General features: G+C 41.7%; 1 protein-coding gene across 7 annotated transcripts in view; it reads left to right on the top strand.

Annotated features, from left to right (window-relative positions):
• LOC139745683 (serine/threonine-protein phosphatase 2A 56 kDa regulatory subunit delta isoform-like) overlaps positions 1-27,937 on the top strand; it is a 187,419-nt gene that overhangs the window by 136,191 nt on the left and 23,291 nt on the right. For all 7 annotated transcript variants that reach the window (XM_071656100.1, XM_071656098.1, XM_071656097.1 and 4 more), the window contains exons 9-11: positions 4,104-4,223; positions 20,618-20,745; positions 23,538-23,639. In XM_071656100.1, coding sequence (XP_071512201.1) covers positions 4,104-4,223; positions 20,618-20,745; positions 23,538-23,639 — 350 coding nt within the window. The remainder of the gene's footprint in view (positions 1-4,103; positions 4,224-20,617; positions 20,746-23,537; positions 23,640-27,937) is intronic.

Genomic DNA, 27,937 nt, shown 5'->3' with positions numbered 1-27,937 from the left:
CCTCCTGCATGTTCAGGCTCCAATCACTTAAAATCTTTTTCACTCTGTCTTTTCACCTGCAATTTGGTCTCCCACTTCTCGTTCCCTCCACCTCCAACACATATATCCTCTTGGTCAATCTCTCCTCACTTATTCTCTCCATGTGACCAAACCATTTCAAAACACCCTGTTCTGCTCTCTCAACCACACTCTTTTTATTACCACACATCTCTCTTACCCTTTCATTACTTTCTCGATCAAACCACCTCACCACATATTGTCCTCAAACATCTCATTTCCAGCATATCCACCCTCCTCCGCACCTCGCAACCACATATTTTTGGAACCACTATTCCTTCAAACACACCCATTTTTGCTTTCCAAGATAACGTTCTCAACTTCCACGCATTCTTCAACACTCCCAGAACCTCTCTCCCCCTCCCCCACCCTATGATTTACTTCCACTTCCATGGTTCCATCCACTGCCAAATCCACTCCCAGATATCTAGAACACTTCACTTCCTCCAGTTTCTCTCCATTCAAACTTACCTCCCAGTTGACTTGTCCCTCAACCCTACTGTACCTAATAACCTTGCTCTTTATTCACATTTACTCTCAGCTTTCTTCTTTCTCACCCGAATCAGCCCCCAGCGCTGTATCATCAGCGAACAACAACTGACTCACTTCCTAAGCTCTCATCCACAACAGACTGCATACTTGCCCCTCTTCCAAAACTCTTGCATTCACCTCCCGAACAACCCCATCCATAAACAAATTAAACAACCATGGAGACATCACGCACCCCTGCCGCAAACCAACATTCACTGAGAACCAATCACTTTCCTCCTAGTATATCACATAATTACGTTTCACTCTATCCCGTGCATACCTTTCACTCTCTGCAAGTTGACCCCAATTGCTCAAAATTATTTTCACTCCGTCCTTCTATCTCTAATTTGGTTACCCCATTCTCCTTGTGCCCTCCTCTTCTGGCACATATATCCTCATTGTCAACTTTTCCTCTCATTTTCCCTACATATCCAAAACATTTCAGTACATCCTCTTCAGCTCTCTCAGCCACACTCTTTTTATAACCATACATCTTTCTTACACTTTCATTACATACTCTGTCAAAGCACCTCACACCACATAGTGCTCTCAAACATCTCATTTCCGACACATCCACCCTCCTCTGCACAGCATTTTCTATAATGTCTTGCATCCATTTGATATTGTTTGGACTATTATTCCTCTAAACATGCCCATTTTTGCCCTCCCATGTAACATTCTCTCTCTCCATACATTCTTCACCTCTCTTAGTTGTCCCCTCACCCACTCTATGACTCATTTCTGCTTCTGTGGCTCCATTTGTTGCCGTGTCCACTCCCAGTTATTTGAAATATATCACTTCCTGTAAGTTTTCTTCATTCACACTCACACCCCACCTAACCTCCCCCTCAACCATGCAAAAGCCTAATAACCTTGCTTTTATTAACATATACTCTTAACTTTCTCTTATCACTTACACTTTCAGACTCAGTCGCAAACTTCTGCAGTTTCCCATTCGAATCTGCCATCAGTGCTGTATCATCCTCAAACAACAACTGACTAACTTCCCAGGCCCTCTCATACCCCACAGTCTATGTGTTTGCCCCTCTTCGCAAGACTTCCACATTTACTTCCCTCACCACTCAGTCCATAAACAAAATAATAACCGTGGTGACATGACATACCCCTGCCACAGACCAGCCTTCACTTGGAACCATTTACTCTCCTTTCTTCCTACTCGTACAGATGCCTGACATCCTTGATGAAAACCTCTTTGCTTCTAGCGTCTTTCCTCCCACACTGTATAGTCTGTCTACCTTATAGTATGCTTTCTCTTGATCCATAAATCCCACATACAATTCCATCTGTTTCTCTAAGTATTTCTCACACATATTCTTAAACAAACACCTGATCCATACATCCTATATACCTCTGAAACTACCCAAATACTCACTCGGATGATCTGTGCATAACTTTACCCTCTCAATCAGTACCCTCCAATACAACTTACCAGGTATACTCAACAAACTTATACCTCTGAAGAAAGTTATAAAACAAAAATGTAGAGGAGTCCAGGACAGAAGTTTGCAAGATCATGCATTGTACTATCAAGAGAAATAAAGGATACTTGGAATAACTATAGAAACATTTTAAGAAAACTTGATATAGGTTTAAAGATATTCCAGGATGAGATCATTATTGATAGATTTAATATTCATGTCCTCCCTACCCTTTATTTTCCCCAAAAGCTTCTTGCGGGTATTCTTAGGCAGTTAGGCAGGTGCTCTCTCAGGGAGATGCATATGTTGTTTTGACTTATGGACACAAAAGTGTAGTAGCAGTAGATAGAAGTAGTTGCTACAAACATTTAGGTAGGAGCATTAGGTAGAAACATTATGTAGACATAGTAGGTAGGAGGGGTGACTGTGTTGGTGGTTGGTTGGTTGGTAAGGATATTCAGTGTATGTTTAGATCATGGTGAAGTGCCTGAAGATTGGTGAAATGCATACATAGTGCCATTGTACAAAGGCAAAGGGGATAAAGGTGAGTGTTCAAACTACAGAGGCATAGGTTTGGTGAGTATCCCTGGAAAATTATATGAGAGGGTGAAGGCATGTACAGAGCATCAGGATGGGGAAGAGCAGTGGGGTTTCAGAACTGAAAGTGGTAGAGGACGTGGGGATCAGGTAATTGTTTTGAAGAATGTGTGAGAAATACTTAAAAAAACAGATGGATTTGTATGTTTTAGATATCTGGGAGTGGACTTAGCAGCAAATGGAACCATGGAAGCAGAAGTGAGTCACAGGGTGGGGGAGGGGGCGCAGGTTCTGGGAGCGATGAAGAATGTGTGGAAGGAGAGAATGTTATCTCGGAGAGCAAAAATGGGTATGTTTGAAGGAATAGTAGTTCCATCAATGTTATATGGTTGTGAGGCATGGGCTGTAGATAGGGTTGTATGGAGGAAGGTGGATGTGTTGGAAATGAAATGTTTTAGGACAATATGTGGTGTGAGTTGGTTTGATCGAGTAAGTAATGAAAGGGTAAGAGAGATGTGTGGAATTAAAAAGAGTGTGGATGAGAGAGCAGAAGTTGTGTTGAAATGGTTTGGACATACGTAGAGAATGAGTGAAGAAAGGTTGACAAAGAGGATATATGTGTCTGAGGTGGAGGGAAGAAGGAGAAGCGGGAGACCAAATTGGAGGTGGAAGGATGGAGTGAAAAAGACTTCGAGCAATTGGGACCTGAACATACAGGAGGGTGAGAGACTTGTAAGGAATAGAGGTAATTGGAATGATATGGTATACCGGGGTCAATGTGCTGTCAGTGGACTGAACCAGGGCATGTGAAACGTGTGGGGTAAATCATGGAAAGGTCTGTAGGGCCTGGATGCAGATAGGAAGCTGTGGTTTTGGTACACTGCACATGACAGCTAAAGACTGAGAATGAATGAATGTGGCCTTTATTGTCTGTTTTCCTGGCTCTCCCTTGCTGAAACGGAGTAGCAATGCTGTTTCCTGTGGGGCTGGGTAGTGCCAGGAATGGATGATTTATACACATGTACATGTGTATAAATGTCTGTGGATATGTATATATAAGTATGTATATGTTGATATGTATATGTATGTATGTGTGTGTGTGTGCGGGCATTTATGTGTATATGAGTGGATGGGCTATCCTTCATTGGTTTCCTGGCACTATCTCACTAACACAGGAAACAGCGATCAAGTATGATAAAAGAAGAAAAAGTAGGTAGGAGCATTAGGTAGAAGTAGTCAGTAGGAACACTAGGTAGGAACCTCTGCTAACACATTGCTTGAGTTGCCCTTTGTCAGTGGCCTGTTAAGGGTAAGGCATTAATGGCTAAGAACCAGGACTGGAGTTCACTCATTTTGGAGATACTCTTGCTGTGGTCACCCCTTTTAGAGAGTTCCAGTTGGAAGCCTGCATCATATATATTGATAGATAGATAGAACTTATGGACACCTTTTAATCAATTATCATTCAAACTGTCTGAAGAATACCAGCTTATATAGTATGATGAATGGTATAATAATTGATTTTATTTCAATTTTCAGGTTATGTTCTTAAATGAGCTAGAGGAAATCTTAGATGTAATTGAACCAAATGAATTTGTTAAAGTGATGATCCCATTATTTCGCCAACTAGCCAAGTGTGTTTCATCACCGCATTTCCAGGTACAGTGATGATTATTTCTCATGTTTTTAGTAAGCTCTTCTTCAGTCATTTATTTGTGATATAACTGTATTGAATTTTGTTTTTATATTCAAAAAGACTTTATCTCTTTTTTTTTTATAGTTTAGCCCAAGGTTAGTACTCGATAAAAGCTGTAAGGAAGTGTGTGTCTGATGACCACTGTACCTTTTTAGAATTATATCTGCTTGGTTAGGCATGGTACTCTCCATTGTACCTTACCCTAAAGTAGGAGTGGTTTATTGCACTGCTTATGCCTGTACTAAAAAGAAGAGTAAGATTGTAGATGTACTTGTCTTTTGGAACATCCATGATACATTCATTCATACCACATCTGTGAATGTAAAGGAGTAAAGTATGGTAAACTTATGTGCACGAGTTTTATGTTCTGTTTTTAAGATTTTGGTTCTTGAAATTAATTGTTACTTCTTTCTCATTATGAAATGGTTTCAACATAGAGAATGAGTGAAGAGAAGTAAGAGTATATATGTGTCAAAGGGACAGTGAGAAGTGGAAGACCAAATTGGAGATTAAGGATGGAGTGAAAATGATTTTGAGTGCTTGGGACCTAGATGTGGAGGAGTGTCAAAGGCTTGGTCTGTATGGAGTGAATTAGATGGGTATGTTGTGCATGGGGTGACTTACTGTTATTGGACTGAAACAATGCACATGGAACAGCCAGTTGAAATCATAGAAAGGTATGATTGGTTGTGGATTTGGCTGCATGCATGACCGCTAGAGAATGGATGGCTTATCATTTTCAGTTAGTGGCACTGCCTCCTGAATGCAGGAAAGAGTGGACATGTATGAAAAACTTTTCTGTAAATGTGAGAGCTCTCGTATGGTGAATCACTAGGAGGTGGTTATATTAGTATGGAAGCTTATGTTTCAGTTAGACTGGACGTTGGCTGAGGATTTGTAGAAGTTAGAATTTGAGCATCTAGTCCATCCCATGAAAGGTGGCAGCAGAACAGATAAATCTAACAGATAGATCCCCTTGTAAGTTGATGCACTTCTTGCTTTTCACTTCCCTCATTGCCCTAGCATCATCTGCTTATATATTTAAACAGGAATCCATGTATTTTGGCAGGTCATTTATGTGGATCAGGAAGAGTAATTGTTCCAGAAAAGAACCCTGTGGCACTCTGCTGGACACATTTGTTCATTTATAGAAGGCTCCTCTGTCATATGTCCATTGTTCCCTTCTACTGAGGTAATCCATGTAGAGTTTCCCCTCTTATTCCTGCTTGGTGATCCAGGAGGATACCACCTCCAGAATTCAGCCTGAAAGATTATGTAAGAGAATAAAGAGGGTTGGAAACCATTCTCTTTCCCCTGTGCTTAAAAACAGAGATGTTAATGTAAATGACACATCTCTATCTATCTATTTATCTATAGCTCCGATGCTTGTTCCCAACTGGAACTTCCCCAAGGGGGTGGCCATGGCTGCCTACTTACTACTACAAAAAAAAGTAGAGATTTATTTTAACCCATTTAGCAGAAGAGTTTCTTATACAAAGATGGTGCACATGCATTTTGTTTTATGTGCTTATGATGTGAATGACCTGAGATTGATCATGTAAGATAAGTGAAAGAATTCTGGACTATTCTTACTTGTCAAAGCCCTGTCTGACTCTCTAAGCCCCCAGTACTGTTCAGACTGAGTATTCAACTAAATTTCATGATTTTGCATTTAAAAAGTGCTTGTAATTATTTACATACCAAAGAGGAGTTGTGGGAGTCTGTGATAGAGTGTAAGAAAGTAAATTCTAGATTAATGTGGGGAAAAGTGAAAGTGGATAGAAAGAGATGGGTAATTATTGATGCTTATTCACCTGGTCATGAGAAGAAAGATCATGAGAGGCAAGTGTTTTGGGAGCAGCTCAGTGAGTGTGTCAGCAGCTTTGATGCACAGGACTGGGTATTAGCGATGGGTGATTTAAATGCGAAGGTAAGTAATGTGGCAGTTGAGGGTATAATTGGTATACATGGAGTATTCAGTGTTTTAAATGGAAATGGTGAAGAGCTTGTGGATTTGTGTGCTGAAAAAAGACTGGTGACTGAGACTACCTGGTTTGAAAAGAGGGAAATACATAAGTGTATGTATATGAATAGGAGAGATGGTCAAAGGGATTACATGTTAATTGATAGGCATGTAAAAGAGAGACTCTTGGATGTTAATGTGCCAAGAGGGGTAGCTGGAGGGATGTCTGATCACTGCCTTGTGGAGGTGAAGGTGAAGATTTGTAGAGGTTTTCAAAAAAGAAGAAAAAATGTTGGGGAGAAAAGAGTGGTGAGAGTAAGTAAGCTTGGAAAGGAGACTTGTGTGAGGAAGTACCAGGAGAGATTGAGTGTAGAATGGCAAAAGATGAGAGCAAATGATGTGAGGAGGGTGGGGGAAGAATGGGATGTATTTAGGGTAGCAGTGATGGCTTGTGCAAAAGATGCTTGTGGCATGAGAAAGGTAGGAGGTGGGCAGATTAGTAAAGGTAGTGAGTGGTGGGATGAAGTAAAGTTTTTAGTGAAAGAGAAAAGAGAGGCGTTTGAATGATACTTTCAAGGAAGGAGTGCAAATGACTGGGAGATGTATTTGAAAGCAGCATGAGGTCAAGGGAAAGGTGCATGGTTTGAAAAAAGAGGGCAAATGAGAGTTGGGGTGAGAGAGAGAATCATTAAACTTTGGGGAGAATAAAAAGATGGGGAGGTAATAACAGGTAGTGATGAAGTGAGAAGGAGATGGAGTGAATATTTTGAAGTTTGTTGAATGTGCTTGATGATAGATTGGCTGATATAGGGTGGGTGTTTTGGTCGGGGTGGTATGCAAAGTGAAAGGGTCAGGGAGAATGGTTTGGTAAACAGAGAAGAGGTAGTGAAAGCTTTGTGAAAGATGAAACCCAACAAGGGGTGGGTTTTTGAATGGTATTGCATTGGAATTTATGGAAAAAAGGGTGTAACTGCATTGTTGATGAGGTTATTCAGTGTATGTATGGATTATGGTGAAGTACCTGAGGATTGGTGGAATGCATTCATAGTGCCATTGTACAAAGGGAAAGGGGATAAAGGTGGGTGTTCAAATTACAGAGACGTAAGTTTGTTGAAGGTATTAAGAATATATGGTGTGGGAGGCAGGTTGTTAGAAACAGTGAAAAGATTTTATTGAGGATGTAAGGCATGTGTACGTGTAGGAAGAGAGGAAAGTGATTGGTTCTCAGTGAATGTAGGTTTGCGGCAGGGGTGTGTGATGTCTCCATGGTTGTTTAATTTGTTTATGGATGGGGATGTTAGGGAGGTGAATGCAAGAGTTTTGGAAAGAGGGGCAAGTATGAAGTCTGTTGTGGATGAGAGAGCTTGGGAAGTGAGTCAGTTGTTGTTCGCTGATGATACAGCGCTGGTGGCTGATTCATGTGAGAAACTGCAGAAGCTGGTGACTGAGTTTGGTAAAGTGTGTGAAAGAAGAAAGTTAAGAGTAAATGTGAATAAGAGCAAGGTTATTAGGTACAGTAGGGTTGAGGGTCAAGTCAATTGGGAGGTAAGTTTGAATGGAGAAAAACTGGAGGAAGTAAAGTGTTTTAGATATCTGGAAGTGGATCTGGCAGCGGATGGAACCATGGAAGCGGAAGTGAATCATAGGGTGAGGGAGGGGACGAAAATCCTGGGAGCCTTGAAGAATGTTTGGAAGTCGAGAACATTATCTCGGAAAGCAAAAATGGATATGTTTGAAGGAATAGTGGTTCCAACAATGTTGTATGGTTGCGAGTCGTGGGCTATGGATAGAGTTGTGCACAGGAGGATGGATGTGCTGGAAATGAGATGTTTGAGGACAATATGTGGTGTGAGGTGGTTTGATCGAGTAAGTAATGTAAGGGTAAGAGAGATGTGTGGAAATAAAAAGAGCGTGGTTGAGAGAGCAGAAGAGGGTGTTTTGAAATGGTTTGGGCACATGGAGAGAATGAGTGAGGAAAGATTGACCAAGAGGATATATGTGTGGGAGGTGGAGGGAACGAGGAGAAGTGGGAGACCAAATTGGAGGTGGAAAGATGGAGTGAAAAAGATTTTGAGTGATTGGTGCCTGAACATGCAGGAGGGTGAAAGGCGGGCAAGGAATAGAGTGAATTGGATCGATGTGGTATACCGGGGTTGACGTGCTGTCAGTGGATTGAATCAGGGCATGTGAAGCGTCTGGGGTAAACCATGGAAAGCTATGTGGTGCCTGGGTGTGGAAAGGGAGCTGTGGTTTCGGGCATTATTGCATGACAGCTAGAGACTGAGTGTGAACGAATGGGGCCTTTGTTGTCTTTTCCTAGCGCTACCTCGCACACATGAGGGGGGAGGGGGATGGTATTCCATGTGTGGTGAGGTGGCGATGGGAATGAATAAAGGCAGACTATGAATTGTGTGCATGGGTATATATGTATGTGTCTGTTTGTGTATATATATGTGTACATTGAGATGTATAGGTATGTATATTTGCGTGTGTGGATGTGTATGTATATACATGTGTATGGGGGTGGGTTGGGCCATTTCTTTCATCTGTTTCCTTGCGCTACCTCGCAAACTCGGGAGACAGCGACAAAGCAAAATAAATAAATAAATAAAATATATAAGTTTGTTGAAGGCATGTACAGAGCATCAGACTGGGGAAGAGCACTGTGGTTTCAAAAGTGGTAGAGGATGTGTGGATCAGGTGTTTGCTTTGAAGAATGTATGTGAGAAATACTTAGAAAAACAGATGGATTTGTATGTAGCATTTATGAATCTGGAGAAGGCATATGACAGGGTTGATATAGTTGCTTTTTGGAAGGTTTTAAGAGTATATGGTGTGGTAGATAAGTTGCTAGAAGCAGTGAAAAGTTTTTACCAAGGATGTAAAGCATGTGTACAAGTAGGAATAGAGGAAAGTGATTGGTTCCCAGTGAATGTCGGTTTGCTGCAGGGGTGTGTGATGTCTCCATGGTTGTATTATTTTTTTATGGTTGGGGTGGTTAGGGAGGTGAATGCAAGAGTTTTGGAGAGAGGGGCAAGTATGCAGTCTTGTGGATGAGAGAGCTTGGGAAGTGAGTCAGTTGTTGTCCGCTGATGATACAGCACTGGTGGCTGATTCATGTGAGGAACTGCAGAAATTGATGACTGATGTTGGTAAAGTGTGTGAAGGAAGAAAGCTGAGAGTATATGTGAATAAGAGCAAGGTTATTAGGTTCAGTAGGGTTGAGGGACAAGTTAATTGGATGGTAAGTTTGAATGGAGAAAAACTGGTGCAAGTGAAGTGTTTTAGATATCTGGGAGTGGACTTAGCAGCGGATGGAACCATGGAAGCATCTGGGGTAAGCCATGGAAAGGTCTGTGGGGCCTGGATGTGGAAAGGAGATTGAGTGTTATGAATATCGCCTTTTCATCTTTTCCTGGTGCTACTTCGCTGGAAGTGGGTTGGGGAAATGCTATTTCATATGTGGTGGGGTGGCGACAGGAATGGATGAAGGCAGCATGTATGAATATGTACATGTGTATATATGTCTGGTTTTTTTTTTTTTTTTTTTTCGCTGTCTCCCACGTTTGCGAGGTAGCACAAGGAAACAGACGAAAGATATGGCCCAACCCACCCCCATACACATGTATATACATACGTCCACACATGCAAATATACATACCTACACAGCTTTCCATGGTTTACCCCAGACGCTTCACATGCCTTGATTCAATCCACTGACAGTACGTCAACCCCGGTATACCACGTCGCTCCAATTCACTCTATTCCTTGCCCTCCTTTCACCCTCCTGCATGCTCAGGCCCCGATCACACAAAATCTTTTTCACTCCATCTTTCCACCTCCAATTTGGTCTCCCTCTTCTCCTCGTTCCCTCCACCTCCGACACATATATTCTCTTGGTCAATCTTTCCTCACTCATTCTCTCCATGTGCCCGAACCATTTCAAAACACCCTCTTCTGCTCTCTCAACCACGCTCTTTTTATTTCCACACATCTCTCTTACCCTTACGTTACTTACTCGATCAAACCACCTCACACCACACATTGTCCTCAAACATCTCATTTCCAGCACATCCATCCTCCTGCGCACAACTCTATCCATAGCCCACGCCACGCAACCATACAACATTGTTGGAACCACTATTCCTTCAAACATACCCATTTTTGCTTTCCGAGATAATGTTCTCGACATCCACACATTCTTCAAGGCTCCCAGAATTTTCGCCCCCTCCCCCACCCTATGATCCACTTCCGCTTCCATGGTTCCATCCGCTGCCAGATCCACTCCCAGATATCTAAAACACTTCACTTTCTCCAGTTTTTCTCCATTCAAACTCACCTCCCAATTGACTTGACCCTCAACCCTACTGTACCTAATAACCTTGCTCTTATTCACATTTACTCTTAACTTTCTTCTTTCACACACTTTACCAAACTCAGTCACCAGCTTCTGCAGTTTCTCACATGAATCAGCCACCAGCGCTGTATCATCAGCGAACAACAACTGACTCACTTCCCAAGCTCTCTCATCCCCAACAGACTTCATACTTGCCCCTCTTTCCAAAACTCTTGCATTCACCTCCCTAACAACCCCATCCATAAACAAATTAAACAACCATGGAGACATCACACACCCCTGCCGCAAACCTACATTCACTGAGAACCAATCACTTTCCTCTCTTCCTACACGTACACATGCCTTACATCCTCGATAAAAACTTTTCACTGCTTCTAACAACTTGCCTCCCACACCATATATTCTTAATACCTTCCACAGAGCATCTCTATCAACTCTATCATATGCCTTCTCCAGATCCATAAATGCTACATACAAATCCATTTGCTTTTCTAAGTATTTCTCACATACATTCTTCAAAGCAAACACCTGATCCACACATCCTCTACCACTTCTGAAACCACACTGCTCTTCCCCAATCTGATGCTCTGTACATGCCTTCACCCTCTCAATCAATATCCTCCCATATAATTTACCAGGAATACTCAACAAACTTATACCTCTGTAATTTGAGCACTCACTCTTATCCCCTTTGCCTTTGTACAATGGCACTATGCACGCATTCCGCCAATCCTCAGGCACCTCACCATGAGTCATACATACATTAAATAACCTTACCAACCAGTCAACAATACAGTCACCCCCTTTTTTAATAAATTCCACTGCAATACCATCCAAACCTGCTGCCTTGCCGGCTTTCATCTTCCGCAAAGCTTTTACTACCTCTTCTCTGTTTACCAAATGTCTGTGTATGTTTTTTGTTTTTTTTCCGCTGTCTCCCACGTTTGCGAGGTAGCGCAAGGAAACAGACGAAAGAAATGGCCCAACCCACCCCCATACACATGTATATACATACGTCCACACACGCAAATATACATACCTACACAGCTTTCCATGGTTTACCCCAGACGCTTCACATGCCCTGATTCAATCCACTGACAGCACGTCAACCCTGGTATACCACATCGATCCAATTCACTCTATTCCTTGCCCTCCTTTCACCCTCCTGCATGTTCAGGCCTCGATCACACAAAATCTTTTTCACTCCATCTTTCCACCTCCAATTTGGTCTCCCACTTCTCGTTCCCTCCACCTCCCACACATATATTCTCTTGGTCAATCTTTCCTCACATTCTCTCCATGTGCCCAAACCATTTCAAAACACCCTCTTCTGCTCTCTCAACCACGCTCTTTTTATTTCCACACATCTCTCTTACCCTTACGTTACTTACTCGATCAAACCACCTCACACCACACATTGTCCTCAAACATCTCATTTCCAGCACATCCATCCTCCTGCGCACAACTCTATCCATAGCCCACGCCTCGCAACCATACAACATTGTTGGAACCACTATTCCTTCAAACATACCCATTTTTGCTTTCCGAGATAATGTTCTCGACTTCCACACATTCTTCAAGGCTCCCAGGATTTTCGCCCCCTCCCCCACCCTATGATCCACTTCCGCTTCCATGGTTCCATCCGCTGCCAGATCCACTCCCAGATATCTAAAACACTTCACTTCTCCAGTTTTTCTCCATTCAAACTCACCTCCCAATTGACTTGACCCTCAACCCTACTGTACCTAATAACCTTGCTCTTATTCACATTTACTCTTAACTTTCTTCTTTCACACACTTTACCAAACTCAGTCACCAGCTTCTGCAGTTTCTCACATGAATCAGCCACCAGCGCTGTATCATCAGCGAACAACAACTGACTCACTTCCCAAGCTCTCTCATCCCCAACAGACTTCATACTTGCCCCTCTTTCCAAAACTCTTGCATTCACCTCCCTAACAACCCCATCCATAAACAAATTAAACAACCATGGAGACATCACACACCCCTGCCGCAAACCTACATTCACTGAGAACCAATCACTTTCCTCTCTTCCTACACGTACACATGCCTTACATCCTCGATAAAAACTTTTCACTGCTTCTAACAACTTGCCTCCCACACCATATATTCTTAATACCTTCCACAGAGCATCTCTATCAACTCTATCATATGCCTTCTCCAGATCCATAAATGCTACATACAAATCCATTTGCTTTTCTAAGTATTTCTCACATACATTCTTCAAAGCAAACACCTGATCCACACATCCTCTACCACTTCTGAAACCACACTGCTCTTCCCCAATCTGATGCTCTGTACATGCCTTCACCCTCTCAATCAATATCCTCCCATATAATTTACCAGGAATACTCAACAAACTTATACCTCTGTAATTTGAGCACTCACTCTTATCCCCTTTGCCTTTGTACAATGGCACTATGCACGCATTCCGCCAATCCTCAGGCACCTCACCATGAGTCATACATACATTAAATAACCTTACCAACCAGTCAACAATACAGTCACCCCCTTTTTTAATAAATTCCACTGCAATACCATCCAAACCTGCTGCCTTGCCGGCTTTCATCTTCCGCAAAGCTTTTACTACCTCTTCTCTGTTTACCAAATGTCTGTGTATGTTTTTTGTTTTTTTTTCCGCTGTCTCCCACGTTTGCGAGGTAGCGCAAGGAAACAGACGAAAGAAATGGCCCAACCCACCCCCATACACATGTATATACATACGTCCACACACGCAAATATACATACCTACACAGCTTTCCATGGTTTACCCCAGACGCTTCACATGCCCTGATTCAATCCACTGACAGCACGTCAACCCTGGTATACCACATCGATCCAATTCACTCTATTCCTTGCCCTCCTTTCACCCTCCTGCATGTTCAGGCCTCGATCACACAAAATCTTTTTCACTCCATCTTTCCACCTCCAATTTGGTCTCCCACTTCTCGTTCCCTCCACCTCCCACACATATATTCTCTTGGTCAATCTTTCCTCACATTCTCTCCATGTGCCCAAACCATTTCAAAACACCCTCTTCTGCTCTCTCAACCACGCTCTTTTTATTTCCACACATCTCTCTTACCCTTACGTTACTTACTCGATCAAACCACCTCACACCACACATTGTCCTCAAACATCTCATTTCCAGCACATCCATCCTCCTGCGCACAACTCTATCCATAGCCCACATCTCGCAACCATACAACATTGTTGGAACCACTATTCCTTCAAACATACCCATTTTTGCTTTCCGAGATAATGTTCTCGACTTCCACACATTCTTCAAGGCTCCCAGGATTTTCGCCCCATCCCCCACCCTATGATCCATTTCCGCTTCCATGGTTCCATCCGCTGCCAGATCCACTCCCAGATATCTAAAACACTTTACTTCCTCCAGTTTTTCTCCATTCAAACTTACCTCTCAATTGACTTGACCCTCAACCCTACTGTACCTAATTACCTTGCTCTTATTCACATTTACTCTTAACTTTCTCCTTTCACACACTTTACCAAACTCAGTCACCAGCTTCTGCAGTTTCTCACATGAATCAGCCACCAGCGCTGTATCATCAGCGAACAACAACTGACTCACTTCCCAACCTCTCTCACCCACAACAGACTTCATACTTGCCCCTCTTTCCAAAACTCTTGCATTCACCTCCCTAACAACCCCATCCATAAACAAATTAAACAACCATGGCGACATCACACACCCCTGCCGCAAACCTACATTCACTGAGAACCAATCACTTTCCTCTCTTCCTACACGTACACATGCCTTACATCCTCGATAAAAACTTTTCACTGCTTCTAACAACTTGCCTCCCACACCATATATTCTTAATACCTTCCACAGAGCATCTCTATCAACTCTATCATATGCCTTCTCCAGATCCATAAATGCTACATACAAATCCATTTGCTTTTCTAAGTATTTCTCACATACATTCTTCAAAGCAAACACCTGATCCACACATCCTCTACCACTTCTGAAACCACACTGCTCTTCCCCAATCTGATGCTCTGTACATGCCTTCACCCTCTCAATCAGTATCCTCCCATATAATTTACCAGGAATACTCAACAAACTTATACCTCTTTAATTTGAGCACTCACTCTTATCCCCTTTGCCTTTGTACAAAGGCACTATGCACGCATTCCGCCTATCTTCAGGCACCTCACCATGAGTCATACATACATTGAATAACCTTATCAAGCAGTCAATAATACAGTCACCCTTTTTTTTTTTAATAAATTCCACTGCAATACCATCCAAACCTGCTGCCTTGCCAGCTTTCTTCTTCCGCAAAGCTTTTACTACCTCTTCTCTGTTTACAAAATCATTTTCCCTAACCCTCTCACTTTGCACACCACCTCGACCAAAACACCCTGGATGTGGAAAGGAGATTGAGTGTTATGTATATGTATGTATATGTTGAAATGTATATGTGCATGTATGGGCATTTATGTGTATATATGTGTATGTGGGTGGTCAGGACATTCTTTATGTTTTCTTGCGCTACTTCGCTGACGTGGGAAACACCAGTTATTAATGATAATGATTATAATGATAATGTATATGTGTGTGTGTAGACGTGTATGTATATACATGTGTATGTGGGTGGATTGGGCCATTCTTTCGTCTGTTTCCTTGCGCTACCTCGCTAACGCGGGAGAGAGCGACGAAGTATATTGAAATTAAAAGTAAATATAGATAAAAATAATGATAATAAAAAGATGTTTTGGAAGGAGGTAAATAATGTGCGTAAGACTAGAGGACGAATGGAAATATCGGTGAAGGTTGTAAAGGGGGAAGTAATAACAGGTAGTGATGAAATGAGGAGATGGAGTGAGTATTTTGAAGGCTTGTTGATATGTTAGATGATAGAGTGGCAGATGTAAGGTGTTTTGGTTGGGGTGGTGTGTGAAGCGAGAGAGTCAGGGAGAATGGTTTGGTTAAAAGAGAAAAGGTGGTGAAAGCTTTGCGGAAGATGGTGTCTGGCAAGCTAGCAGATTTGGATGGTATTACAATTGAATTTATTAAGAGAGGTGGTGACTGTGTTGTTTAATCATTGGTAAGTATATGTAATGTATGTATGAATCATGGTTAAGTGCCAAAGGATTGGCAAAATGCGTGCATAGTGTCATTGTACAAAGGCACATTGTATAGTGCACCAAAACCACAGCTCCCTTTCCACATCCTGGCCCCACAAAACTTTCCATGGTTTACCGCAGATGCTTCACATGCCCTGGTTCAATCCATTGACAGCACGTCGACCCTGGTATACCATATTGTTCCAATTCACTCTGTTCCTTTCACCCTTCTGCATGTTCAGGCCCCAGTCGCTCAGAATCTTTTTCACTCCATCTTTCCACCTCCCAGTTTGGTCTCTCACCTCTCCTCTTTCCTTCCACCTCTGACACATATATCCTCTTTGTCAGTCTTTCCTCACTCATTCTCTCCATGTGACCAAACCATTTCAACACACCCTCTTCTGCTCTCTCAACCACACACTTTTTATTACCACACATGTACAGAGCATCAGATTGGGGAAGAGCAGTCTTTCTTCAGAAGTGGTAGAGGATGTGTGGATCAGGTGTTTGCTCTGAAGAATGTATGTGAGAAATACTTAGAAAAGCAAATAGTTTTGTATGTAGCATTTATGGATCTGGAGAAGGCATATGATAGAGGTGATTGAGATACTCTGTAGAAGGTATTAAGAATATACGGTGTAGGAAGCAAGTTGTTAGAAGCAGTGAAAAGTTTTTATTGAGGATGTAAGGCATGTGTACAAGTAGGAAGAGAGGAAAGTGATTGGGTCTCAGTGAATGTCTGTTTGCGGCTGGGTTGCGTGATGTCTCCATTGTTGTTTAATTTGCTTATGGATGGGGTTGTTAGGGAGGTGAATGCAAAAGTTTTGGAGAGAGGGGCAAGTATGCAGTCTGTTGTGGATGAGAGAGCTTGGGAAGTGAGTCAGTTGTTGTTCACTGATGATACAGCGCTGGTGGCTGATTTGGGTGAGAAAGTGCAGAAGCTGGTGACTGATTTTGGTAAAGTGTGTGAAAGAAGAAAGCTGAGAGTAAATGTGAATAAGAGCAAGGTTATTAGGTACAGTAGGGTTGAGGGTCAAGTCAGTTGGGAGGTAAGTTTAAATGGAGAAAAACTAGAGGAAGTGAAGTGTTTTAGATAGCTGGGAGTGAATTTGGCAGCAGATGGAACCATGGAAGCTGAAGTGAGTCATAGGGTGGGGAAGGGGGCAAAAGTTCTGGGAACGTTGAAAAATGTGTAGAAGGCGAGAACATTATCTCGGAAAGCAAAAATGGGTATGTTTGAAGGAATAGTGGTTTCAACACTGTTATATGGTTGCGAGGCATGGGCTATAGATAGAGTTGTGCAAATGAGGGTGGATGTGCTGGAAATTAGATGTTTGAGGACAGTATGTGGTGTGAGGTGGTTTGACCGAGTAAGCAATGAAAGGGTAAGAGAGATGCGTGGTAATAAAAAGAGTGTGGTTGAGAAAGCAGAAGAGGGTGTTTTGAAATGGTTTGGTCACATGGAGAGAATGAGTGAGGCAAGATTGACAAAGAGGATATATGTGTCAGAGCTGGAGGGAACGAAGAGAAGTAGGAGACCAAATTGGAAGTGGAAAGATGGAGTGAAAAAGATTTTGAGTGATTGGGGCCTGAACATGCAGGAGGGTGAAAGGCATGCAAGGAATAGAGTGAATTGGAATGATGTGGTATACCGGGGTCTACGTGCTGTCAATGGATTGAACCAGGGCATGTGAAGCGTCTGGGGTAAAGCACAGAAAGTTTTGTGGGGCCTGGATGTGGAAAGGGAGCTGTGGTTTCGATGCATTAAACATGACAGCTAGAGACTGAGTGTGAACGAACATGGCCTTTGTTGTCTTTTCCTAGCGCTGCCTCGCACACATGAGAGGGGAGGGGGTTGTTATTTCATGTGTTGCGAGGTGGCGATGGTAATGAATAAAGGCAAACAGTATGAATTATATACATGTGTATATATGAATATGTCTGTGTGTGTATATATATGTATACGTTGAGATGTATAGGTATGTATATTTGCATGTGTGGGCGTGTATGTATATACATGTGTATGTGGGTGGGTTGGGCCATTCTTTCGTCTGTTTCCTTGCGCTACCTCACTAATGTGGGAGACAGCGACAAAGCAAAATAGATGAATAAATAATGGGTGTTTATGTATATATATGTGTTTCCCGGCACTTCCTCACTGGCACTGGAAATGGCAATTTAGTATTTTTTTTTTATTTTTTTTATTATACTTTGTCGCTGTCTCCCGCGTTTGCAATTTAGTATGATATGATATAACTTACCAAAGACTTCTTGTTGCTGCTTCCTTTACAATATGTTTTTGGGCATCGAAAACTGTTACATACTCAGTTTGTGGTTTGTCAGTCTATATTCCATATTTTTTTGTTTATAGTTGCTGTTGTTCATTCCTCTTAAATACATTATGTATTGAATTTCTTTCATAAGAAACTTTAGGTAAACTTCATTCATATATGATTTTTTCTCCCTCTAAAGCCTGTTGTTGTAATGATGGTAGAGCATCATTCATATGTGGCACGATGCATTTGAGGGTTAGGTTTACAGCAGCATAGAGACACAGGCATTTGATACAAGTAGTTTTCATACACTTAATCTCTGCTTTACATTTGAGGTGTGTTTCTGGGAAGCAGAACTTAGCTGATTCACTAGATCATGAATCTCATGTTACCTTTTCTCACAAAATTATGGGTAAAATCTCAAGAAACATGCCATACAGTACATAATTCTAAAATATTCAAATGATAAATATATATATATTTATTTTGCTTTGTCGCTGTCTCCCACGTTTGCGAGGTAGCGCATGGAAACAGACAAAAGAAATGGCCCAACCCACCCCCATACACATGTATATACATACACGTCCACACACGCAAATATACATACCTATACATCTCAATGTACACATATATATACACACACAGACACATACATATATACCCATGCACACAATTCACAATGTCTGCCTTTATTCATTCCCATCGCCACCTCGCCACACATGGAATACCATCCCCCTCCCCCCTCATGTGTGCGAGGTAGCGCTAGGAAAAGACAACAAAGGCCCCATTCGTTCACACTCAGTCTCTAGCTGTCATGCAATGATGCCCGAAACCACAGCTCCCTTTCCACATCCAGGCACCACACAACTTTCCATGGTTTACCCCAGACGCTTCACATGCCCTGATTCAATCCACTGACAGCACGTCAACCCCGGTATACCACATCGATCCAATTCACTCTATTCCTTGCCCTCCTTTCACCCTCCTGCATGTTCAGGCCCCGATCACACAAAATCTCTTTCACTCCATCTTTCCACCTCCAATTTGATCTCCCACTTCTCCTCGTTCCCTCCACCTCCGACACATATATCCTCTTGGTCAATCTTTCCTCACTCATTCTCTCCATGTGCCCAAACCATTTCAAAACACCCTCTTCTGCTCTCTCAACCACGCTCTTTTTATTTCCACACATCTCTCTTACCCTTACATTACTTACTCGATCAAACCACCTCACACCACACATTGTCCTCAAACATCTCATTTCCAGCACATCCACCCTCCTGCGCACAACTCTATCCATAGCCCACATCTCGCAACCATACAACATTGTTGGAACCACTATTCCTTCAAACATACCCATTTTTGCTTTCTGAGATAATGTTCTCGACTTCCACACATTCTTCAAGGCTCCCAGGATTTTCGCCCCTTCCCCCACCCTATGATTCACTTCCGCTTCCATGGTTCCATCTGCTGCCATATCCACTCCCAGATATCTAAAACACTTTACTTTCTCCAGTTTTTCTCCATTCAAACTTACCTCCCAATTGACTTGACCCTCAACCCTACTGTACCTAATAACCTTGATCTTATTCACATTTACTCTTAACTTTCTTCTTTCACACACTTTACCAAACTCAGTCACCAGCTTCTGCAGTTTCTCACATGAATCAGCCACCAGCGCTGTATCATCAGCGAACAACAACTGACTCACTTCCCAAGCTCCCTCATCCACAACAGACTTCATACTTGCCCCTCTTTCCAAAACTCTTGCATTCACCTCCCTAACAACCCCATCCATAAACAAATTAAACAACCATGGAGACATCACACACCCCTGCCACAAACCTACATTCACTGAGAACCAATCACTTTCCTCTCTTCCTACACGTACACATGCCTTACATCCTCAATAAAAACTGTTGACTGCTTCTAACAACTTGCCTCCCACACCATATATTCTTAATACCTTCCACAGAGCATCTTTATCAACTCTATCATATGCCTTCTCTAGATCCATAAATACTACATACAAATCCATTTGCTTTTCTAAGTATTTCTCACATACATTCTTCAAAGCAAATGATAAATGCAGCTTAGAATTATAAATTTTCTCAGTGAAGATTCATTACAGTAAGGCCAGGCGTGTCACATGATCTTGTTCTTTGATCTAGATACGTTTGTTTCATGTTCTCCTTAAATTCACCTTTGGTATTACTGATCTTCCTTCCACCAAAAGTGTTATGTTAGAGGCCTTGCTTCTCCAGTATACTCAGGAATTGTTCTCACTAATGTAGCAGACAAGAGATCTGAAACTAAATGCTGATGCTTTTACTGTTCTTTTTGTCATCACAAAGGCAAGACTCACTTGGGCATTATGCACTTATAGCTGTAACAGGTTTGATGAGGTTTTACAAGTACATTTTTCTTTTCTGCATTGTTTGATGTATTTTTTCATGAACATAGGATAAGGGAAACACCAGATAGTGAAGTGCATGATAGTGAGAAACGTGTATGGTGCCATGTCCTAGATACAAGTATATGTGTTGTATCAGGTAAACCCTGGTTTCATAAGAGCTTTCATTTATCAGTTGGTTAATTTTAATTCTCCCAACGGTAAATGTAGCATATTTATTGATTTTGTTTCAGGTTGCAGAAAGAGCTCTCTACTATTGGAACAATGAATATATCCTATCATTAATTAGTGACAATGCGCAAACTATACTTCCCATCATGTTCCCAGCTCTGTATAAGAATTCCAAGTCACACTGGAACAAGTAAGTGCAGATGATTGTACAGTTTTCCCAAATCAATCATTATGTTTTACACTTTTTGTAAAGAATATTGATAACACTGGTTGACAAAGATTTTGTCCCATGGAAAAAAATATCTGCTTTTTCATTTTTCCATGCTGAATCCAAATATGTTTTCAGAATTTTTATTCCAGCATACTCGCATATCATTATGTAAGTATACATGTACCAGTGCTCTACAGAGCACTTGAAACAAAAAGTTAACAAACAGCTGTTTTCATTGTTTGTGAAGTGCAGTAGCTTCCTTTTGAGAGCTCAAGCCTTGATAAATGAGTCATCAGGGGCCTGCAGAAAAACACGACTGGAAATGTAGGGACGCTCAAACAGTGCCCACTCCTAAGTAGCAGTTCTCTATCAGTTGCAGGCTAGAACTCAATGTGTAAACAGTGCCTTTTCCATTCTGTTGACAGATTGTGCTTTTGTGTATTCAAGTGTTGTGTTGATACCTTATCCACCATTATTATGCTGAGAAACTGTGTAGGTAGTGCAAATTCTTTCTGCTACATCTGCGGTTAATTGACATTCATATCGCAGAAACTTTCTTTTACACCCCTCATTAAAAAAGCTATGAGCATTACCTTGATTGTTATGTGGGTGACCAGGATATAAGTTGGATTCCCAGATTTGTTGTGTCACATGTGTCAGGCTTCTCACAGCAAGGGTAAAAGGTTCACTCCATATGCCTTTTGCCATTCCTATGGTTTGGGTAGAACCCAAAGATCATGCTTTGGATTGTTACTTCTACCTGACAAATATATATGGTATACATCAAAATCCAAGCATATTGTTAAATACCGTAGTTTACCATCTGCTATGAGGCTAGTACCTCACAGTCAGGAATTACCTGTGCCAGAGCCTCCAAGAAATATGACGCTGAGCGACAGTGAGTCTGGCGATGAGAAAGTAGACCAAGCAGAGGACAATATGGATCCAACATTTGAAGCAAGCTGTTCTTCAAATGAACCACATTTGTTGAGTCAAGGAGACCTTAATGATATTGTCCATGATTTAAATCTGTCTAAGAAGCAAGCCAAACTTTTGGGTTCTAGTTTAAAGAGCTGGAATCTTCTCCAGAATGAAAGAACTGTTTTTATCGTGATCACCATGTGGTTTTCAAAGAATTTTTCTCCCTTATAGATGGTATGGTGTTTTGCAATGATGATTGTTCTGTTATGGAGGCACTTGGCCGCAAATATAACACAGATGAGTGGCGCTGAACTGTTTTTATCGTGATCACCATGTGGTTTTCAAAGAATTTTTCTCCCTTATAGATGGTATGGTGTTTTGCAATGATGATTGTTCTGTTATGGAGGCACTTGGCCGCAAATATAACACAGATGAGTGGCGCTTATTTATTGACTCATCAAAAGTAAGCTTGAAAATAGTTTTAGCTCACAGTGGAAATAAGTTCCCCTCAGTTCTTTAGGCTCATGCAGCTGAAATGAAGGAATCATTTAATAACATGGAGCTTTTGAAAAAAATTAGGTATGGGGACTTTAAGTGGAATGTATGTGGTGACCTAAAGATTGTGGCACTTTTTCTCAGAATGCAACTTGGTTACATGAATTTCTGTTGTTTCCTCTGTGAGTGGGACAGCCGGGACAGGAGAAATCATGATGTGAAAAAAGTGTGGCAAAAACAGACATCACTGACTCCATGAAGAATGTTTTCAGTCCTCTTCTTGCTGATCCTGAGAAAATATATCTGCCTACATTGCACATTATGCTTGGGTTGATGAAGGACTTCATCAAATTTATGGAAAAACTGGCAATGGATTGACATGTTTGAGGAATAAATTCCCCAGAATCAGTGATGCAAAAATCAAGGAGGTTTTTTTTGTAGGACCACAGATCAGGAAATTGCTGTAAGATGAAAAGTTTAATGAAGAGCTAAAGTTGAAAAAACTGCATGGCTGTCATTTTAGAGAGTTTGCAAACACTTTTTGGGGAATCACAGATCAGAAAACTTCTGTGGTTAAAAGATCTATTGACTTCATATGAATCTCTGGGGTGCTATATGAGTCTAAGAATTCACTTCGGACTCTCACTTAGACTTTTTCATGGAGAATCTTGGGCAGTCGGTGATGAGCACAGCAAAAGATTTTACCAGAACTTTTTGGACATGGAAAAGTGATACCAAGGAAAGTGAGCCCCTCTATGTTGGCAGATTTATGTTGGACGCTATGGAGGGATGTTCCTGTGGCCAAATTTCCAAAATTTCCAAAATTCCTGAGGCCAAAACTCCAACACTTCTACATTTTAGAGGTGTCTTTTAAGTGTGATACCAGCTTTATTTATGAATGGGTAATATACACTAATTGTAAGATTTAGTTGCTCTCGCTTAAAAACCATGTGTGATTGAAAAAATTTGAAAATATATTTGAATTCAGCATAAAAGGACCATAAGGTCCACCTGTTTTAGTTTGTGGGACAAAAAAAAAAGCTTAAATTTTGTTGACCAGTAATATCATTTATGTAGATAAGAGAGTAGACAGTAGGACAGAATCCTTTGGGGCACCCCTGTTAATAGGATAAGAGAGAGAAATCAAGCCATTAACAACTACTGCATTGGCAGTGAAATGTTCATTAAGGTAGTTATGCAGAACAGAATTTAGGATTAATATTTTGTAGTGTCTTTTTCATTTACTTGTCTTGAATCTTGAGGGCATCATATTATTTTTGGCCACATTGGAGCCCCTTGTCAGATATTGATGTATTCTTATATATGTTATATTTTTCTATTCTTTTCTGTTTCAGAACCATACATGGGTTGATTTACAATGCGCTTAAGTTGTTTATGGAAATGAATCAAAAACTGTTTGATGAATGTACCCAACAGTACAAAGCAGAACGGCAAAAGTAAGTCTTGCAGTTCCATTACTATTAATAGTTGAAAGATATCAGAATTTTATATTAAAGAAATGGGATATTGGGTAATCTCTGTTGTATTTATGAGAAGTTGAGTGAGAAAGGCTCTTGCATAGTTGAAGGTGTGAAAGTTTGCCTCTTGAGTACTTTCTTTAAGCAACACAATCATTTCGTTTTTTAAAACCTAATCATATTATGTATTATTTGCTTACTACTCTTGGACGTGCAGGAAGGTGAAGGCATGCACAAGATAGAATGAATTGGAGCGATGTGGTATACAGGGGACAACTTATTTGCTTACTACTCTTGGACATGCAGGAAGGTGAAGGCATGTACAAGATAGAATGAATTGGAGCGATGTGGTATACAGGGGACAACATGTTGTCAGTGGACTGAACGCGGGCGTGTGAAACAGCTGGGGTGAACCATGGAAAGGTCTGTGGTACTTTGTTATGGATAGGGGGCTGTGATTTCAGTGCATTACACACGACATCTCAAGAATGGATGTGAGTGAATGAGGCCTTTTCTTCATCTGTTCCTAGTACTCTCTCAAACTTGGGAAACTGCAAACAAGCATGGAAAAAGCTTACTTCCTACCATAGGAGTGCCTGTATTAAAGCTTTATGGGGCTCCTATAGCTCTTAAGAAAGCTGGCCATATCCACTGGGTGAGGCTTTAAGTCATAAAATGTAACAATGTGTATACATTTATGTGGGGAGAGTACAGAGTACAGAGCAGTTGAGCAGAAACTGTTCAGTGTCTTTGTTGTGGTAATTTCATCATGGGCGTGATGGGTTTTGGGATATGCTGATTCAGTTTTTGTTGTGTTATATTGATGACTGTTGTCTCAAGCATAGATGGGAGAGGGTCACTTTTGTGTAACTGGTGAGTGTGGTTTCAGGTAGGTGAACATTTGTTGGGATGGTATTTAAACTGAGCTTGTGTTTTGTTCAGTAGGATTGATTGTCTATTCTTGGTAACTGGAGGTTGTAGGTGGGATTCATGTCTGTTGGGATAAAACATTTATTGAAGACTTCTGTGGAGATGCAGACATTCTGTCCTAGATGAGCACCTGTTCCAATTGTGAAATGTGGTACTGCATGTATGTTGTTGCTGAATACCCCATTTACTCCAGTTATACCCTCCACTGCCACATTACTCACCTTCACATTTAAATCACCCATCACTACTACCCAGTGTTGTGCACCAAAGCTGCTGACACACTCACTCAGCTGCTTCTGAAACACTTGCCTCATGATCTTTCTTCTCATGACCAGGTACCTAAGTACCAATAGTCACCCACCTCTCTCCATCCACTTACAGTTTTACCCTTTCATTACTTACTCGATCAAACCACCTCACATCGCATATTGTCCAGCACATCCACCCTCCTCCGTACAACCCAGTCTATAACCCATGCCTGGCAACTGTATAACATTGTCGGAACTACTGTTCCTTCAAACATATCCATTTTTGCTCTCCAATAGATAGGGTTGTACAGAGGAGGGTGGATGTGTTGGAAATGAAATGTTTGAGGACATATGGTATGAGGTGGTATGATCAAGTAAGTAATGTAAGGGTAAGAGAGATGTTCGGAAGTAAAAAGAGTATGGTCAAGAGAGCAGAATAGGGTGTGTTGAAATGGTTTGGACATATGGAGAGAATGAGTGGGGGAAAGATTGACAAAGAGGATATATGCATCAGAGGTGGAGGGAACAAGGAGAAGCAGGAGACCAAATTGGAGATGGAAGGATGGAGTAAGAAAGATTTTGTGTGATCGGAGCCTGAACATGCAGGAGGGTGAAAGGAGGGCAAGGAATAGAGTGAATTGCATCGATGTGGTATACCGGGGTTGACGTGCTGTCAGTGGATTGAATCAGGGCATGTGAAGCGTCTGGGGTAAACCATGGAAAGCTGTGTAGGTATGTATATTTGTGTGTGTGGACGTGTATGTATATACATGTGTATGGGGGTGGGTTGGGCCATTTCTTTCGTCTGTTTCCTTGCGCTACCTCGCAAACGCAGGAGACCGACAAAAAAAAAAAAAATGAATGTCTATAAATTCCACTGCATTACCATCCAAACCCACTACCTTGCCGGCTTTCGTCTTGCGCAAAGCTTTCACTACCTCTTCTCTGTTTACCAACTCATTTTCCCTAACCCTCTCACTTTGCATGCCACCTCGACCAAAACACCCTATATCTGCCACTCTATCATCAAACACATTCAACAAACCTTCAAAATACTCACTCCTCCTCCTCACATCACTACTTGTTATCACCTCCCCATTTGCCCCCTTCACTGAAATTCCCATTTGTTCCCTTGTCTTGCGCATTTTATTTACCTCCTTCCAAAACATCTTTTTATTCTCCCTAAAATTTAATGATACGATACTCTCTCACCCCAACTCTCATTTGCCCTCTTTTCACTCCTTGCACCTTTCTCTTGACCTCCTGCCTCTTTCTTTTATACATCTCCCACTCATTTGCATTGTTTCCCCGCAAAAATCGTCCAAATGCCTCTCTCTTCTCTTTCACTTATAATCTTACTTCTTCATCCCACCACTCACTACCCTTTCTAATCTGCCCAACTCCCACGCTTCTCATGCCACAAGCATCTTTTGCGCAACCCATCACTGCTTCACTAAATACATCCCATTCCTTCCCCACTCCCCTTACCTCCTTTGTTCTCACCTTTTTCCATTCTGTACTCAGTCTCTCCTGGTACTTCCTCACACAAGTCTCCTTCCCAAGCTCACTTACTCTCACCACTCTCTTCACCCCAACATTCTCTCTTCTTTTCTGAAAACCTCTACAAATCTTCACCGCCTCCGCAAGATAATGATCAGACATCCCTCCATTTGCACCTCTCAGCACATTAACATCCAAAAGTCTCTCGTTTGTTGCCTGTCAATTGACACATAATCCAATAACGCTCTCTGGGAGCCTTGAAGAATGTGTGGAAGTTGAGAACATTATCTCGGAAAGCAAAAATGGCTATGTTTGAAGGAATAGTGGTTCCATCAATGTTGTATGGTTGCGAGGCGTGGGCTGTGGATAGAGTTGTGTGCAGGAGGGTGGAAATGAGATGTTTGAGGACAATATGTGGTGTGAGGTGGTTTGATCGAGTAAGTGATAATAGGGTAAGAGAGATGTGTGGTAATAAAAAGAGTGCGGTTGAGAGAGCAGAAGAGGGTGTTTTGAAATGATTTGGTCACATGGAGAGAATGAGTGAGGAAAGATTGACCAAGATGATATATGTGTCGGAGGTGGAGTGAACGAGGAGAAGTGGGAGACCAAATTGGAGGTGGAAAGATGGAGTGAAAAATATTTTGAGCGATCGGGACCTGAACATGCAGGAGGATGAAAGGCTTGTAAGGAATAGAGTGAATTGGAACGATGTGGTATACCGGGGTCGACGTGCTGTCAGTGGATTGAACCAGGGCATGTGAAGCGTCTGGGGTCAACCATGGAAAGTTCTGTGGGGCCTGGATGTGGAAAGGGAGCTGTGGTTTCGGTGCATTATTACATGACAGCTAGAGACTGAGTGTGAACGAATGGGGTCTTTGTTGTCTTTTCCTAGCGCTACCTCGCACACATGAGGGGTGAGGGGGTTGTTATTTCATGTGTGGCGGGGTGGCAATGGGAATGAATAAAGACAGACAATTTGAATTATGTACATGTGTATATATGTATATGTCTGTGTGTGTATATATATGTATACGTTGAGATGTATAGGTATGTATATTGCGTGTGTGGACGTGTATGTATATACATGTATATGTGGGTGGGTTGGGCCATTCTTTCCTCTCTTTCCTTGCTCTACCTCGCTAACGCGGGAGACAGCAACAAAGCAAGATAGATAGAATAGAATTAATGTCTATATCTTGTACAGGCCTTTTTGACATCTCATACACTGATTAGCTTATGGAAAAGATTTAGGATTTAGTGTCCAGGAACAGTGTGTGAGATGCCAACACAAGAATTTTTTTTTCTTGTCTTTCCATATTAGCAAGGTAGCATCAGGAACAGAAAAAGAAAGGCCTCATTTGCTTACATCCTTTATTTACCTGTTGTGCAGTGCATCGAAACCACTCTCCCCTATCCACAACCAGGCCCCGCAGACTTCTAGGGTATTTTCCCATCTGCTTCGCATGCCTTCATTCAGTTTATTGATTGTACATAACCCCCTTTGTACCAAACCACTCTAGTCCACTCTATCCCATGCATGCCTTTCACTCTCCTGCATTTCAGGCTCCCATCACATATTTTTCAATCAATCCTTCCATC

The sequence above is a fragment of the Panulirus ornatus genome, chromosome 62 (assembly GCF_036320965.1).
Source record: "Panulirus ornatus isolate Po-2019 chromosome 62, ASM3632096v1, whole genome shotgun sequence".
Classification (NCBI taxonomy): Eukaryota; Metazoa; Arthropoda; class Malacostraca; order Decapoda; family Palinuridae; genus Panulirus; species Panulirus ornatus.
This window is presented reverse-complemented; position numbering and strand designations above follow the sequence as displayed.